Source organism: Tenrec ecaudatus, chromosome 8 (genome assembly GCF_050624435.1).
Source record: "Tenrec ecaudatus isolate mTenEca1 chromosome 8, mTenEca1.hap1, whole genome shotgun sequence".
Lineage (NCBI taxonomy): Eukaryota > Metazoa > Chordata > Mammalia > Afrosoricida > Tenrecidae > Tenrec > Tenrec ecaudatus.
The window spans coordinates 156,566,357-156,582,638 of NC_134537.1; the positions used below are offsets into that span (position 1 = coordinate 156,566,357).

A 16,282-nucleotide genomic window follows, 5' to 3' on the forward strand; every position below is an offset into this window, starting at 1 on the left:
TCCGTGTCCTGGGGAAGCGGTGGCCCACTGTGTGGTGGATGGCTGTGCAAAGGACTAGAAACGATCCTTCCTAATTCTCGAATGTAAGGTAAATGTGGACATGCGTCAGATCAAGGCGCGGTAAGATTTGGAGTAAATGAACGACTGTTTGCAGGTCCTACCGCTCATCTTTGGAGACTTCTCTGCCGACACCAAATACTTTGGCTTTTTTAATAGGTTTTCTTTTAGTCTTCTTGCATTGCTTCCTTTAGAATATTATGCTTCTGCTTATTTGTTTTGCCCTTTTAGGTGATTATTAACTTCTTTTATTATCTTCCTTTCCCCATGCTTACGCCTCTCTCACCACGTTTTCAATATATTCAAAGGTAGTTTGTATCACTGTGAGTAGATAAATATTATTCGCACAGAGTAAGCATGGTCTTGTTTCTTTTAATGCACATTTTGTTTCTTATAGATTGGAAAATGCTTTTACTTGTTGATTTCCTCTTTCTATCCTCACAATTCAACATTATTCTTGGAATTCTCTTTCCTCTTGCTGTAGAAATTAATTGTTCTTTATGTCCACTGCACAACTGCTGTTCTCAGTCTTTGGTTTGCGTCTTGGTTGCACATGGCATTTCCTATAATTTCTTATCTTTGCTCTTCATTGAGTCTTCAGTTTTGCTAGAATGCAGGCTCGATTAGCTCCCTGTCAATGATGATATGGGAGGTGTTCTTAGGATTCAAGGGGTGGGGGGCTTCCTATTTGCAATCTCACCTTTTATGGTTCTGGCTGCACATGGAATATAGATAGAGTTTAAAGAGAATCTTAGAGTTAGAGAAAGATTTTTGAAGGGCTTAAAATAATTTTAGTTGTGAGATTGGAGGGCCTTGTTCTTGGCTTTTGGCCCAGCATCCTTGAGAAGTGCCGTCTCTGAATGCTGGTGTTTTATATGTGGTTTTCACTCTTGAAAATTGTCAATATTTTCCATCTATAAAGTTTTGAAATTTCACCAGGATGTGTGTATGATGGGGCTAAGTTCATTGTGTTATTGGCTTGATAGGTGATTTCAGTCTGGAAGCTAACGCTTTGTGGAAATGTTCTTCCGTTTTGCCACTGGCAGGTTTCTTTGTACCTTCTTCTTCCTGCTCTCCCTGTTCTCTCTTTCTGTATGTGACCCTTCCTCCTGCTCCGCATCCGTGGCTGTCCTGAACTTGTTGCTGAGCCATCGTCATTCTGGTTTATTCACGCTTTATTTATCTGTTTAATTGACATATTTACATAACACATACGTCAATAGTTCAGTCAGTAAGAGTTGTGCCCGCATCATAAAAATCAATTTTAGATCATTTTCTTCTTTCTTGAAGTCACTGTTAATTAGCTCACCATTTCCCCCCAAATTTCCTGCCATATCCCCTTAACTATCTTTTGTTTTGTTTTTCATTTATTGCCTTCTTTTCTATTTTCTAGAGATTACTTCAGCTTTCTTTTCTTAACTACCTTTTGAATCTTTAGATTTATTTTGGATTTTATATTTAAAGTTGAAGAAGTTTTCTTTTTCACTAAAAGGAATTATGTCCTATTCTTTTTTCTACAGATATGAATATATTTTTAATAGTTCCTGCATTCCTTTCATCCCTATTCTAATCTGATTTTTGATAGTCCTTCTGTTTGGGTTTCTGCTTTTATTGTTATGAACTTTCCTCCATGGATCATGATTTTTTACCATTTTTATGTAAAGAAATAAAAGACCAATGGAAGTCCTGTGGCTGTGGGGATTAGGCTTGTTCCTAAGCGTGAGCTGCCCATGTGGAGCATGGACCTCAGAGAGCCATGGCCTCAGGGACAGTGAGAGATAAAGAAAGTAAAGTGTATTAGTAGATTTTGAAGCAAAATGTCCTTAAAAAAAATCAAACCCGTCGACATTAAATTGAATCCAACTCATAGCAACTCTTAATCAGACAGAATAGAATTGCCCAAGAGAGAGTATCTGGTGGGTCTGCCCCTGCTGACGTGACTAGGGCTCCCTGTGGTGGTTGTTGTCAGGTGCTGGCTGTCGCATCAGGTCTGACCCTTGGCAACCCCGTGAACAGCAGAAGGCAGCAGCACTCAGGCCTGGGCCACTCTCACAATCGCTCCTACGGTGAGTCCCTTGTTGCAGCCGCGGTGTGAGTCCCTCTCCTTGAGGGCCTTCCTCTCTCCTGCTGCCCCTCTGCTTTACCAAGCATGATGCCCTTTTCCAGGCACTGGTCTCTCGGACAACTAGCCAACTACGTAAGACAAAGCCTCACCATCCTTGCCTCTGCGGAGCACTCTGGCTGTACTTCTTCCAAGACAAATTTGTTTTGTTTGGCCATCTGTGGTATTTCCAGTATTCTTCACCAACAACACAGTTCAGACCTATCAGTTCCTCTTTGATCTGTATTCAGTGTCCAATTCCACATGCATACATGAGGCAAGTGAAAATGACATGGCTTGGGCCAGGGCGTAACATAGTCCTCAAAGTAACATCCTTGCTTTTCAGTACTCAAGAGGTCATGCGCAGATTTCCCCAATGCAACACGTCTTTTGATCTCTTGAGTGCTGAGTATTCTGTGAGCATTGATTGTAGATCCAAGCAATGCAAAATCCTTGACCACTCATTAAAAAACCTCAATGCAGCAGATATCAGGGTACCAGTAGCAAATCACTTCTTTCTTAAAGATGGCAAGAGATACAGAAGGCTCTGCTCCTCAACATTTACCCTGGACAGCAGAAGCAGTGGGCTCTTTTCCTAACTAGAAAATTAGATGGGGCTGGGAAGTGGTTCCTTGGTAACCTTTGATATACCTCCTTTTTGTTTCTGAATCCATTGTCTAATATCTGTTACTTCCAACTGAAGTATGTGATTTAGGGAGGCCTGCTGGTATGGTGGGTAAGGCATTGGGCTGCTCTCTGCAAGGTCAGCAGTTCAAAACCACCAGTTGCTCTGCAGCAAAAAAATAAGGCATTCTACTCCTGGAAAGAGTTACAGCCTGAAACCCATAGGGGCAGTTCTACCCTGCCCTGTTGGGTTACTATGAGTCAGAATTGAGGACTTGATAGCTCTAAGTTTGGTTTTTGGTTGAATTATGTAATTAGTTTATTTACATAATTTATTTGTATAGATGTATTAGACATTATTAAGATCAAGTAGGTATAAATATCAACAAAAAACACTGCAATGGAGACAGTTCTGAGTCTTGGTGACCCTATATGGTGTTTGCAACACTAAATCTTGACATGGTCAGACAGCCTCTTCTTTCTCCAGCAGAGTGGCTAGTGGATTTGAATCGCTGTTCTGACAGTTAACCGCTCACAGGGCTCTTTAACAATATCATAGGTGATATAATTTTTAAACATTAATTGCCTTCCCATGAGGAGATAGTCACAACACTAATGGAATGACAAAAGAACAGTTTTAACATAGATTTTACACTTAGGGAGCTTAGTAGGTATATTTGTTTTAGTAGAATTTGAAGGCAAAGAAATGTCTTAATCTATGTAGGACCAATAGCTTCTCTTAGCTTCAGATTTAATTACTATATATACTCGTGCATAAGCCGAGTTTTTCAGCACATTTTTAATGCAGTTTTTGTGGTAAAATTAGGTGCCTCGACTGATACTCGGGTCGGCTTACACTGGAATATATGCAGTATTATTATTTGATAGGAATGTAGTACACAAGTATAAATACAAAAGTTAGGTTGATAACTTGTTATTCCATTTAAGTAATTATCTATATAATTTGTAATTATGTTAAAATACAGTGCTTTGAAATATTTCTTTGTTCATGTGAGCTTATCATTTCCATTTTCCAATTGTTTAATTTTTGTTTATTTACAAGATAGTAAAATGTTTATGTATATATGCAAACATGCACACATGTACACATACATACATATACATATAAGGGACATTCAACATGTTGGTGGAAAAATTCCATTATCTTTTAATTCCATTTTCCCAAGAAATTTTGTTGCCCCTTTATGTATATTGTATGTGTATAGATTGCCATTTAGGAAATGAATAACAATATATTTAATTATCATGCAACTTACATATTTCATCTGTCTGAAGAAAATCTTTTGCCCATAGGGTGGTATGGACAGGACTATGTCAGAGCCAATGTGGAGGGCTGCACTTTCCTAATTTGTTTATTGGTTATAATAACTATAATGCATTTGGGGTTTACTCTTGTCTTGCTATTTAAAAAAGACAGCAGTTGATTTATGATTCTTTTTGTCTTTAAGCTGAACTGAGCTGAAAAGTATCTTAGAAAATAATTTTATATATCTGGCTCATGTGTAACAGAAAATATTGTTATCCTCATCTCTTGAAAGATGTTGAAAGAATTAAAGAGATTGGAGCAAAGAGAACTGAAATGTTGGTTGGATTATATTATTTATTATTCAGAGACTACTATTTTTTATTATGTATTCTCTTTTTTAATTTGAGATGTAACTTTTATTTTTAAAGCTACAATTAAGACTTCATTTATATATATATTTTTAATCCTTTCAGTCACGAGACAAATGTGTCCGCAACACTTCATGACATGGTAGACCAACTGGAACAAATTCTCAGGTGAGAATGACAGTCTTTTAGCTGTTTTCTGAGTCAGAGCATCTGTCTCAGAAATATTAAGTCCGCTCAGGTATCATGTGTCCAGTCTGCCTTCATAATGATTTGACTCTCTTAGGAGGGAATTTTTTCAATAACAATGGAACTGGTAGGTTATTCTAGAAGAACAGTAAAATAGCTCTGGCTTTGAAAACATATAAACCTGGGTTGAAATCTAGAGGCTGGAGGTTACTATTTATAGAATCTTCCAGCCCTGAGTTATCTATTATATCTACTTTATGAAATTAATTTTAAATCAAACATGTAGTTATTCACACAAGGGACTCATGCCGCATATGTTTGTTCTTATAGCAATGATGGCATCTGTGAGAAAACACTGCCTACGTGTAACTTTCTGTTTCTGACCACAGTGTGTTTGGCTGAATACGATGTAGAGAGTATGCCGTATTAGAAAATTCATGTAGCTCTGTAGTAATCTTTGCTATCATAATGAAACAGTACGTTGTCTCATTGGGAGAGTGTTACCTGATTTGCCATTTAGGAAGTGTAATGTTGATTATCAATATTTATTTTTATATGAGTATAAGTAATTTTTAAATGCTTACATTAACAACTTTTTAAGAAAAAAACTATGCAGTGTATAATTATAGAAATTATATATAATATCAGCATATAAGTTTTGGTAATATGAATATTAAAATGCAATAATTTGGACTCCATTAGTTGGACATTTGGTTCATTCAGATTAAGGAATTTTAGTATGAAAGTATCAAGTTGCAGTTATGGAACAGAATGTGTTTGTGTAGCATGACAGGTGAGTAGAATGAAGAATTTACCGTTCAGTTTCCTAAGGACTGCTGTTTATCACTATGTAGACCTGCGATTCTCAACCTGTGGGTTGTGACCCCTTTGGGGTCGAACACCCCTTTAACAGGAGTCACCCGATTTGTAAGAGTAGCAAAATTACAGTGATGAGGTTACAACGAAAACAATTTTATGGTTTGGGGTCACCACAACATGAGGAACTATATTAAAGGGTCACGGAATTAGGAAGGTTGAGAACCATTGACTTGGATTGTTTCGTGTTATTTTGTGTTCTGAAAGTGGTATACTTTTGTTATTTTTTGAAAAAGTATATTGATTAGGCATTTTTTATTAGCTTGTAGTTTGGTTTCTCCTACTCTAAAACCTGTTATACTTAATTTATGATTGTGAGGTTTAGTGAGACAGATCAGGTGTGGACACAATACTAATTACTATGGGATCAAGAAGAATTATTTAAGATCAGAGAATTTATCTTTTGTTTTTACAGAATGGATTCTTCAGATAAATTAAGCCTAGTGTTCTTTCTGGGGTCCTCTAAAATTATTAGCTTATATTCTGGAATCTACCTATAACAAACAAGATTATTAAGAGTTCAAGTGGATTGTTATCTTACTGACTTGTTTCTAGAGTTAAAGGAAATTGAAAATAATAAAAAACAACTAAAATATTTTAAAATAGAGCTATGCAATATTTTTCTTTTTCATTATAGTATAATGTACTATACTATATTTCAGCCCAGATTATTGTAATAAAAATCAAAGGAGGAAATAAAATTTGATATCTAATTATTAATTTCTTTTGAGAATTAACTTACTATGTAGAATTAGTTCATGCTATGAGCTCTCTCTCTTTACCCCATCTTACCCCTTTAAGAATCCTCAAGATTCTTTTTCTAAAGGTGTTTATAGAAAAACTATATGCATTTCTTCTTTCCTGTACAGTGTGTCAGAGCTGTTGGAGAAACATGGTCTCGGGAAACCAGTTTCATTTGTTAAGAATACTCAGTCAAGCTCAGAAGAAGCACGCAAGCTGATGGTGAGATTGACCAGGCACACTGGTCGGAAGTGAGTGATGAACAAAATTAATTGATACTTATATATGACTTGTTAAAATAATGTGTCTTTTGATAGCTTCATTTAGTATAATTTGTGGCAATAATTTCTTTTGTAAGATTTCATACCAGACTAGTCCCAAGGAATTGAATTGGAGATTGAAAAAGCTCCTAATGTCCCACTCTTCCTAGATGATACTCTTCTCCATTCCCCCCTCACGCCTTCCTTCAGTATGTTCCCTCCCATTTCTGAGTTCTGGAAAGTGCTGCAGGGTCCCACAGAAACTCGCGACAGTGTGAGGAAGCGTCTCACGTGGTGGTATGTGCTGTTGAGTCCACAATGTGAAGGACAGGCAGGGGCGGCCAGATGCTGATCCAGAGGATGTGTACCGCACTTGGGGTTCTGACCGGTGAGGAGAACACACCCCTGCTTCTCAGAGGGCTCATTTTATGGGCAGCAGGGTGTCGTTCACGATGACTTACAGACAAATCCCATCAGTGCCTTCCCACCATCTTCTTCACAGCTTCGTGCAGGGACATGTCACTTGATGGGATTACATCAAGTATGAGGGGCGTAATCAAATTAACATGTAACCCTTCACCCAACCAGAAGAATCTGTTTTCCACCCTGGAGTGTATCTTTTTATGCACATAGGATCTGGGGTTTCTGGCGGGATGTTTCTAGTAGATATTAGCCTCCTACTTTTTAAAAAATCATTTTATTGGGAGCTCATACAACTCTTATCACAATCCATACATCCCTCCATTGTGTCAAGCACTTTTGTACATTTGTTTCCCTCATCATTATAAAACATTTGCTTTCTACTTGAGCCCTCGGTATCAGCTCCTCATTTCCCCCCTCCCTTCCTGCTCCCTCGGCCCCCATGAACCCTTGATAATTTATAAATTATTATTATTTTGTCATATCTTACACTGCCCGGCATCGCCTTTCACCCACTTCTCTGCTGTCCATCCCCCAGGGAGGAGGTTATATGTGGATCCTTGTAATCTGTTCCCCCTTTCTCCCCTCACCTTCCCTCTACCCTCCTGGTATGGCCACTCTCACCACCAGTCCTGAGGGGTTCATCTGTCCTGGATTCTCTGTGTTTACATTCCTATCTGTACCAGTGTACATCCTCTGGTTCAGCCAGATTTGTAAGGTAGAGTTGGGATCATGATAGTGGGGGAGGAAGCATTCAAGACCTAGAGGAAAATTGTATGTGTCATCATTGCTACACTGCACTCTGACTGGTTCGTCTCCTCCCTGCAACCCTTCTGCAAGGGGGATGTCCAATTTCCCACAGATGGGCCGTGGGTCCCCACTCTGCACTCCCCCGCATTCATTGGTGCACTGCTTTCAAAAGATACAGAGTCGAAGACGATGTGTGCATAAGTAAGTTTAGTGAAGAAGGCTGATGGTGCCCTGCTATTGAGAGATATAGCATCTGGGGACTTAAAGGCTTGAAAATAAACAAGCGGCCATCTAGCCCAGAAGCAACAAAGCCCACATGGAAGCAGCACACCAACATGTGTGATCATGAAGGGCCGAGGGGACCAGGCTTCAAGCAACAAAGGCCGGGGGAGGGGGGAACAAGGGGAGTGTGTGATGGGGACCCAATGCCTATCTGTAGACAGCTGGACATCCCTTGCAGAGGGGTGGTGGGGAGGAGATGAGTCACTCAGGGTTCAGTGTAGCAACAATGAAACTCAAAACCTTCCTCTAGTTCTTGAATGGTTCCCCCCCCCCACCTCCCCGCCAATTATCATGATGATCCCATTTCTACCTTGCGGACCTGGTTAGACCAGAGGATGCACAGTGGTGCAGTTGGGATCTGGAAACACAGGGAATCTAGGACATGAACCCCTCAGGACCAGCGGTGAGACTGGCAACACCGGGAGGGAAGGGGGTGTAGAAAGGGGGAACCGATCTCGGGGACCTACATGTAACCTCTCTGGGGGATGGGCAACAGGAAAGTGGGTGAGGGTAGACACTGGGCAGTGTAAGATAGGATAGAGTAATAATTCATAAGTTATAAGGGTTTGTGAGGGAGGGGGGAGTGGGGAGGGAAGGGGAGGAAAAAAGGAATATGAGCTGATTCCAGGAACCCAAGTGGAAGGCGAATTTTGAGAATGATGAGGGAAATGAATGTATAAGGGTGCTTTACTCAATTGATGTATGTATGGATTGTGATAAGAGTTGTATGCGCCCCAATATAATGATTTATATATTAAAAAAAGTGTCTGGACAGGAGGCCATCTAGCTGAGAAACAACAAAGCCGGACAGGATCGCTGAAGACAGAGCGGGTGCATAAGCAAATGTGATGAAGAAAGCTGATGGTGTGTGGCTATCAAAAGATATAGAATCTGGGGTCCTCTAGGCTTGAAGATAAACAAGAGGCCATCTAACTGAGAAACAACAAAGCTCACATGAAAGAAGCACACTAGCCTGTGAGATCATGAGGTGTGGAAGGGATCAAGTATCAGTCATCAGAGACCTCCTACTGTTCTTAATCCAGCTTTTCCCCTGGCCACACCAGAAGTACATTTTTGCTTCTTAGCTGTAACATGTCATTCCTTATATCTGTTATAGGGGACAGTAACCAAGATCACCATTAAATAAATAGTGTGGCTGATTCACACTCTACTAAGGTCAGATTTTTTTTTTTTTCGCTGTGCGACCCACTTCAATGCCTGAAGCCCACGGGGTAAAGCCAGGCAATGGTTCGGGGTGACAGTTTGCTTTCGCATGAGACACTGTGAGAGGCCCATGGGATCGGAAAATGAATAGTTTTATTTGGACATAATCCAAATGTCATAAAATTTGATAGTTCATATCAAGAAGTATTTCAAACTCATTATCACAGTCAATTTTAGAACATTTTCTTTTTTCTTGTACTCCTTGTTATTCACTGCCACCCTCCCCTCCCCCAACCTACTTCCCTTGCCATACTCCCAAGGAACTATGAATTCAGTTATTCAACCATCCTGGATTTTATATGCCCCAAACTTAGGAAAATTAGAAACAGAGCCAAAACGTTTACAACAACAAAATAAAATGGAGAAAAGTCCTAGTTAGAAAGAAAACAAACTATTAAATTTTGGAGCAACTGTAGAATGGGTCAAAAGAGAGCTCAAATGATAGTGTTAGGTTTTAACCTAGTTACATTGGTCATAATCCTCTTTGTAATGCATTTCTGTATAACGGCAAGTCTACTCACATTCCTGGTCTATATGTCCAGAGGGGGTTCACCGGAGGCTCTATGCACATGCATTTCCTCTTTGACTTTTTATGTTTAACTGCTAGAACTAGATGATCTCTGTATGATAATCAGACTGTTCACATACCGCGATTATGGTCAGTGGAAATCACCTGAGGTTCAATGAATATGTGGATCCTGCAGATGGATTTTGGTCAGTGGGAAATCACCTGAGGTTTAATGAATATGTGGATCCTGCAGATGGATTATGGTCAGTGGAAATCACCTGAGGTTTAATGAATATGTGGATCCTGCAGATGGATTATGGTCAGTGGACATCACCTGAGGTTTAATGAATATGTGGATCCTGCAGATGGATTTTGGGCTTCCATTGCATCCATAGCCTTCTGCAAAACGGGAGTTCACGTGCCCATCTGATGCTCTTCTCTCCTTCATACTTGGATTATATTATTTACAATCCTTGGGTTACACAGGCTGGTGTGCTTCTTCCATGTGGATTTAATTGATGCCTCAATTCTGGTTTGCTCTGTATATTTATTATTTGTGAGATTAATTCTTGTTGACACAATCTTGGTTTGTTTATTCTCATTGTTTTAAAGTATTAAATCATGTGACTATGCCAAACATTGTTTATGCTTTTTATGTTGATGGATATTTGCATTGTTTCTAGTTTTTGTCTTTTAGTAATCATGCTGTTCTGAAGAGTATTGTACATTCCTGTTCTTTGGTGTGCATGTTTCTTTATTTCTCAAATATACAGTTTTGGTTGGAATTGCTAAGTCATCAGACAATCCTTTTCTACTTCAGTACATTCTACCAAGTAGCATTTCAAAAATTGTTTAATTAGTTTTTATTTCACCCAGCAGTGTTTAAGAGTTACTGTTATTTCACAACCTGGCCAGTACATGATGGTGACTTTTCTTTGCTCTATTTTTATTACTCAAGTAGGTAAGTGTTGTAGCTAGTAATACCTGATAGGGAACTATGTTAGTCTGGGTTGACTAGAGAAACAAATCCAGAGACATTCATATGTGTGTAATAGAGAGATCATTATATCAAAGAGCAGTTGTACATTAAGAAAACATCCCAGCGCAGTCAGATCAAGTCCAAAGTCTGATATTAGCCCATATGTCCAATACCAGTCTATAAATTCCTCTTCAGACTCATGCAACACCAGCAATGACATCGAATGCAGGAAGATCAGAGACCAGTGGCTGTAAAGTCTTGTGGATCCAGTGGCAGTGAAAGTGTCTCAGCTCTGGTGTGGGTCTCCACATGGCTCCTCCATCTTCAGGCTCTGGTTCCATCAGTGTAGCACTATGTGACTTGTCAGCAGGAAGACCAAGCAGAGAGAGAGAGAGAGACAGGGAGAGAGAGAGAGAGAGAGAGAGAGAGAGCGAGAGAGAGAGAGAGAGAGAGAGAGAGTGAGTGTCCCACCTCCAGGGAGGAAGACAGGAGTTTCCAGAATCCTCAGGAGAAGGCCATGCCCACTCAGAGGCATTATTGACTATGATTGACAGGATAGACTCCACCCCTTCATTTTTAATAGTCTCAAGTTGACACCAGATTATTTAACTACCATAGGAACCATTTATCTATGACCCACCTCAGTAGTTACTAATTAAATGAATGCTTTTTAATAACTTATTTTTAGATTTTTGTACAACTCAAAATGAATGGCCAGTATTTCTCAAATCATGGTGACTCTTGCCTGGAACGTAACTTCGATAGGAAAGCTTTGTTTCTCCTAGAATACCTATCATGCATCCTTTAAATGCTTATACACTTGTTGATGTCAGCTTGGACTCAACAGTGACAAGTTCACAATGATTACATAACAAAAGAGAATATTGTTCTCTTTTTCCAAGTAGTCAACTTGAAATGAAACACAGTAATTTCATGTATGCCAGTATGGCTTGGCCATCAGCACTTCCGGACTCTTTTTATATTACAGATGATGGCAGATCTCATGAATCAGGTTTTACCATTTTTAATCTTATACTGTCTCTCTCTGGGCAGCCACCTGTATTCTCAAGCTCCAACTGGCACATCATGCCCATGCTCAGGGTTCCCTATTAATTTGTAAATGTTTTATATATGAGGGTTAGTGTGAAAGATTGTTATATCGGTGCCAGTTCATACGTATATGAGTCTATTCCAGACAAAACGAGGAAGCATGTCTTTGCATTTGATGGCCGCAGATGAGTTCTTTCAGTCATACTTGTCTTTGTCTCGTGAGGCTTCCTAAAAAAAAGAGATCCAATCTGAGCAGTGGTTTGCCAGGTGCTCTGCTCGGCCAGGTAGATGCAAGGCAGAGAGGTCAGCTCACAGATTATGGTCACTTTTTTTTAGGGTTCCTAAAGGGTGATCACAGGGGCTTTGTGGAAGTTTTAAGAATATTAAGAACTGTATGGATGAGTAAAAGGTCAAGGAAGTTGGCCGAGGAAATATTTTTCATTATTAAAATACACCTGCTTGTTTCTTGAGGGTAGAAAGTTTTGTTCAATGAGAATTTTGTTGGGAGACCATGCTCCATCCAACCTGTTGCCCTGTCTTGCCCCATTCAGTCTCCCTGCATCTAACACTCAATGCATGTTTTACAAGGAACATTTCAGTCCTCCAGGATGCCAGAATGACTGCTTTGATGTGGTGTAATTTCAAAAGCACAGGATTCTTCAGGAAATCTTTGGGGGGAGGGGGTTGGAAATACCACCTACTTGTCTAGTTGGAAGAAGATATTTGGAGAATCAGTAGCTTCCCCTTTTTGATATTTTCGTTTTAATAATTTCTATGATTTTATAGCAATGTCTTTTGACTTACTCTCATAGTTTCTTGAAATCCTGGTTCCTGTTTTCTGACTGTATTTGAATGTGGCCGTGTGAATGGTATCTTATCATTGAGTGTAATTACAAGGTCTACTGACTGCTAGCCACGTGTGGAAGAATACTGCCGTCTGCCTGGTATTGATGGCTTTCAGAGGAGCAGGGAGCTTGAGGACAGCTGGACAGAGCCCAGCTCTGATCGCGTCATGCCGGGGCTCCATGTGCACCACTCATCACCCTCTGCCGCCGCTTTGCTTGAAAACAGAATCTGGATTATTTTCTACTCTGTTAGGTTTAGCAAGAGGGTTCACGTACCAAGATCTAACAAGTGTAATATTGCAAATCTGGTATCTGCAGCCCGAGAACGTGTCCTCTTGTTCTCCAAAGGATTTACAGGCTGGTTTATTTTTATTTTTTAACATTTTTTAAAAAGCCTTTGGAAATTTTGTTGATATTTAATGATATTATAAAAGATAAAGATGCATGGAGGGGAAATATCAATTGTTTATCTGATAAATCCAAAACAAAAAAACGAATCTGCCCATGTCAGGGTGAAAGTGAGAACAAAATGCTTTCCTGTGCTGCAGGAGAATCTGAATCATGAACCCCTGTCCTGCCACCCAGGAAGCTGCATACCATGATATTTGATCAACCTGATTGATTAGGACTCTCTGTTTGTAGTAAAACGGATCCCAGATGGATCGATTGCTTCTGGGTTGAAGGATGTGTACATGAACTACAAATGCTTGACAGGGACTCCATGCTTTGGACTTTTCTGAATCCGGTGACTGCTCTGTTCCTTGAAAGACAGGCAAACTGCCCCACTGGATTTGTTATGGAAGATACTGCCTCTTGCAGGATGTGAGGCAGCTTCTTAAGCCAAACAGGTTATTTTCTGTCCCTCCTCTCTGTCTCCTGTCCCCTTGCTGCTGGACTACTACCTGGGGAGAAACTGTTTCCTGGAATGCCGGGGGGACTTTCTGCAAGCAGAACAATCAATGATGCTTCCCTGTTAGCAAGCTAGTTGCTGATTGATAAACTGATGCCAAGGATGGCCTCTGGGTGGTTTATGAATCTGTTTAATTAAAGTTAGACTCCTTCTGGGGCTGCAGGGTGTTATAGAAGGAATTTGACATTAATCCTCTTGACATCAAGTATTTTTCCTGCTGTATGTATCATAGCTACTACATCTGCATGAACTTTATTTTACCTTGGGAATTTGCCTTTGCCATCCCCATGTGTCCTATTCTAGGACGGAAGTCGCCTGAGCACCATCAGTAGCAGTGCAGTGGACCTGCCAGACTTTTCTCCCTGTTAATAAGCAGGGTGAAATATGTATGTTTGTGCTTATAATCGCCTTTGGAACTGGGTTATTTTTATTATCTCAGTGCGAGAGAATTAGTGCAGAATGTGCCTTTTGAGCTGCGAAAGAGATTAAACAAACCAGGGACAGAAGCAGAGACGCAGGAGCAGAAGCTCAGAAGATACAGGACCTTCCTCAGCTGCCAAGAGAAAACAAGCCCTCCCCCTATTGCTGGCTCCCTGCTGAAAATGCTGGCCTCAACTGCGAGGCAACAGACTTGTTTGTTAAAACCATCCACGCTGTGTATTTCTGTTAAAGAGGGTTTTGTAGCATAAAGAATGTTGGCACTAGCTTTATGCATTGCTAGCCAGTTGACGAGAGAGATTTCATGAATTCTTTTTCTCTCCCATTCCTTCGCAGGCAGCCTCCCGTGAGTGAGTCTCATTGGAGAATGCTGCTGCAAGATATGTTAGCTATGCAGCGAAATGTTTACACGTGCCTGGACTCCGACGCTTGCTATGCGGTAACTATATCTGCAATTGATTTTCTTTTCATTTAGAAACTTCGGTAGTTAAACAATTTCCTTATTAGATACAAAGTAGCAGTAGAAAGCTTTGATATAATACTATTAAATAATAACTGATTTGTGCTTTTTAATTTATTGGGCACTTGAACGCTGCTCCCTGATTTTCCCACTGCAGTGCTTTCGTGGGTTCGTTTCCAGCTCTTCTCATACTTGACTCCTTTCTCATTGCCACTGCTTTGATGGTCATGGCTGTTTATCAAGTATATTTGAGAAATGCCTTTCAAATATTTCCTGTTTTCTTTGTACTCCAAGTTCTCATCATATTTGACAAGTTGCAGGAGTCCTCCAAATTGTCTCCTTAATCTCGGTATCCATTTCTAGGTTATTTAGTATAGAGGATTCTATCAACAATCAGAAACATCCATATGTTGTCGAATGGCATGGGAGGTTCCACCCAGTCTCGTCATCCACACGTATCTTTGTGACTGTCCACTGGGAACCTCGGCTGCAGCTTCCTCATTCTGTCATGAATTGCTGTACACATCAAGCTCTTTGTGTCGTTGACTTTGTACACATTGCTTCCTTATCCTGAAATGTCTCAGTTCTGTTTACTTTCCTTGAAAATTCTGAACACTTTTGCAGGACTCGGAAGGACTGCCTTCTAGGATGCCTTCCTTTTCCCTGTCATGTCCTTTATAGCCTTTCTTTAGTATAGTTATTTGTTTTGTACATGTGTTTTTTCCATTTGGTCGTGAGCCTCTAGGTAGACATTATCAAGTCATGTTCACTCTTAGATTCTCCGATGTATATTCTACCTGGAATATAAAGGACACGTAAGAAGTAGTTGTTAGGTGACTAGGAGGGTAGCCCATGGGGAGTCACTCATTTCGGAGTTATCAGCATTATCAATAAATTACTTAGAGTTGCATAAAAATGATGAGGCTAACCAATTCTAGTGAGATGCAGGCTAAACATGTTCTCTCATTTGAATTTGGTGTTTACTAAGCCAGGCACAAACTCAAGTAGAAGGCTCCTTGTGTCCCTCTGCTCGCACCACTGAGCGTGACTCATTGTTGAGAATATACAAAAAGTGTATTTCTGTTACGGGAAATTATTTAGTAAGTCAATTCCAGATGATTTGAAATAAAACAGCAGTAACACAGACTTGTAAGAAATGAATGGTTTTATATTTGAATTTAATTTTTAAATACTTGAATGAGAGTAATAGTGTGATGCTTTCAGGCAAAGCACATTCCTTGCCAGTAACTTTCCCTTTTTGATCCAAAGTACCACTTGAGAGACCATTTAGAAACTAATCTGTGTACATACAAATCCACACCAGAACCATCATTAGAATGTGTGAAGGGATACTTTTGAGTTAGAGTGGCATAGTTTTGTTATTGCCTTGTTTCTGATTTTATTGAAAAATTGGCAAAGAGCATATTGTACTTCAGCTTTTTCCTGTGGGGAGTTACCTATTTTAACAACTTAGCATAGCATACTTAACATAACATACTTAAAAATATGTTAGCCTTTAGAAAAATAAATTAACCTTTGATATTTTAATCACTTTTGCTTATCAGTCTCTCACTCTTAAGCAAACATTGGAAAACACACAATAGTTTTGAAAGGGTTATAGGGGATGCCAAATTAAACTAAAATTTAATAAATTAAAATTTTAAATATTAAGTACTTTGTAAATTATGATACCTGGACTTAGTGGCTTTTTCCCATTAGATTTTATTGTTCTTGGAAACGGAAATCTCAACAGCACAATATTGAAAAGCTTAGATAAAGATTTCTGACTTTAGAACAGAAATCTATTTTGTATATTTTTATTTTAGCAGAACCTTTTAAGTTGAGTGAATTGAATTTTGTAATGCTGGGCATTGACTCTTATGACTTACTTGAATAAACCAAAGGTCTAGAAGACTCATTTTGAAGTCATTTTTGT

At 39.5% G+C, this 16,282-nt stretch overlaps 1 protein-coding gene across 1 annotated transcript in view; it reads left to right on the forward strand.

Annotated features, from left to right (window-relative positions):
- Positions 1-16,282, forward strand: part of NBAS (NBAS subunit of NRZ tethering complex) — a 383,893-nt gene that overhangs the window by 165,293 nt on the left and 202,318 nt on the right. Inside the window, exons 27-29 of the mRNA XM_075557089.1 lie at positions 4,523-4,585; positions 6,349-6,471; positions 14,223-14,325. Coding sequence (XP_075413204.1) covers positions 4,523-4,585; positions 6,349-6,471; positions 14,223-14,325 — 289 coding nt within the window. The remainder of the gene's footprint in view (positions 1-4,522; positions 4,586-6,348; positions 6,472-14,222; positions 14,326-16,282) is intronic.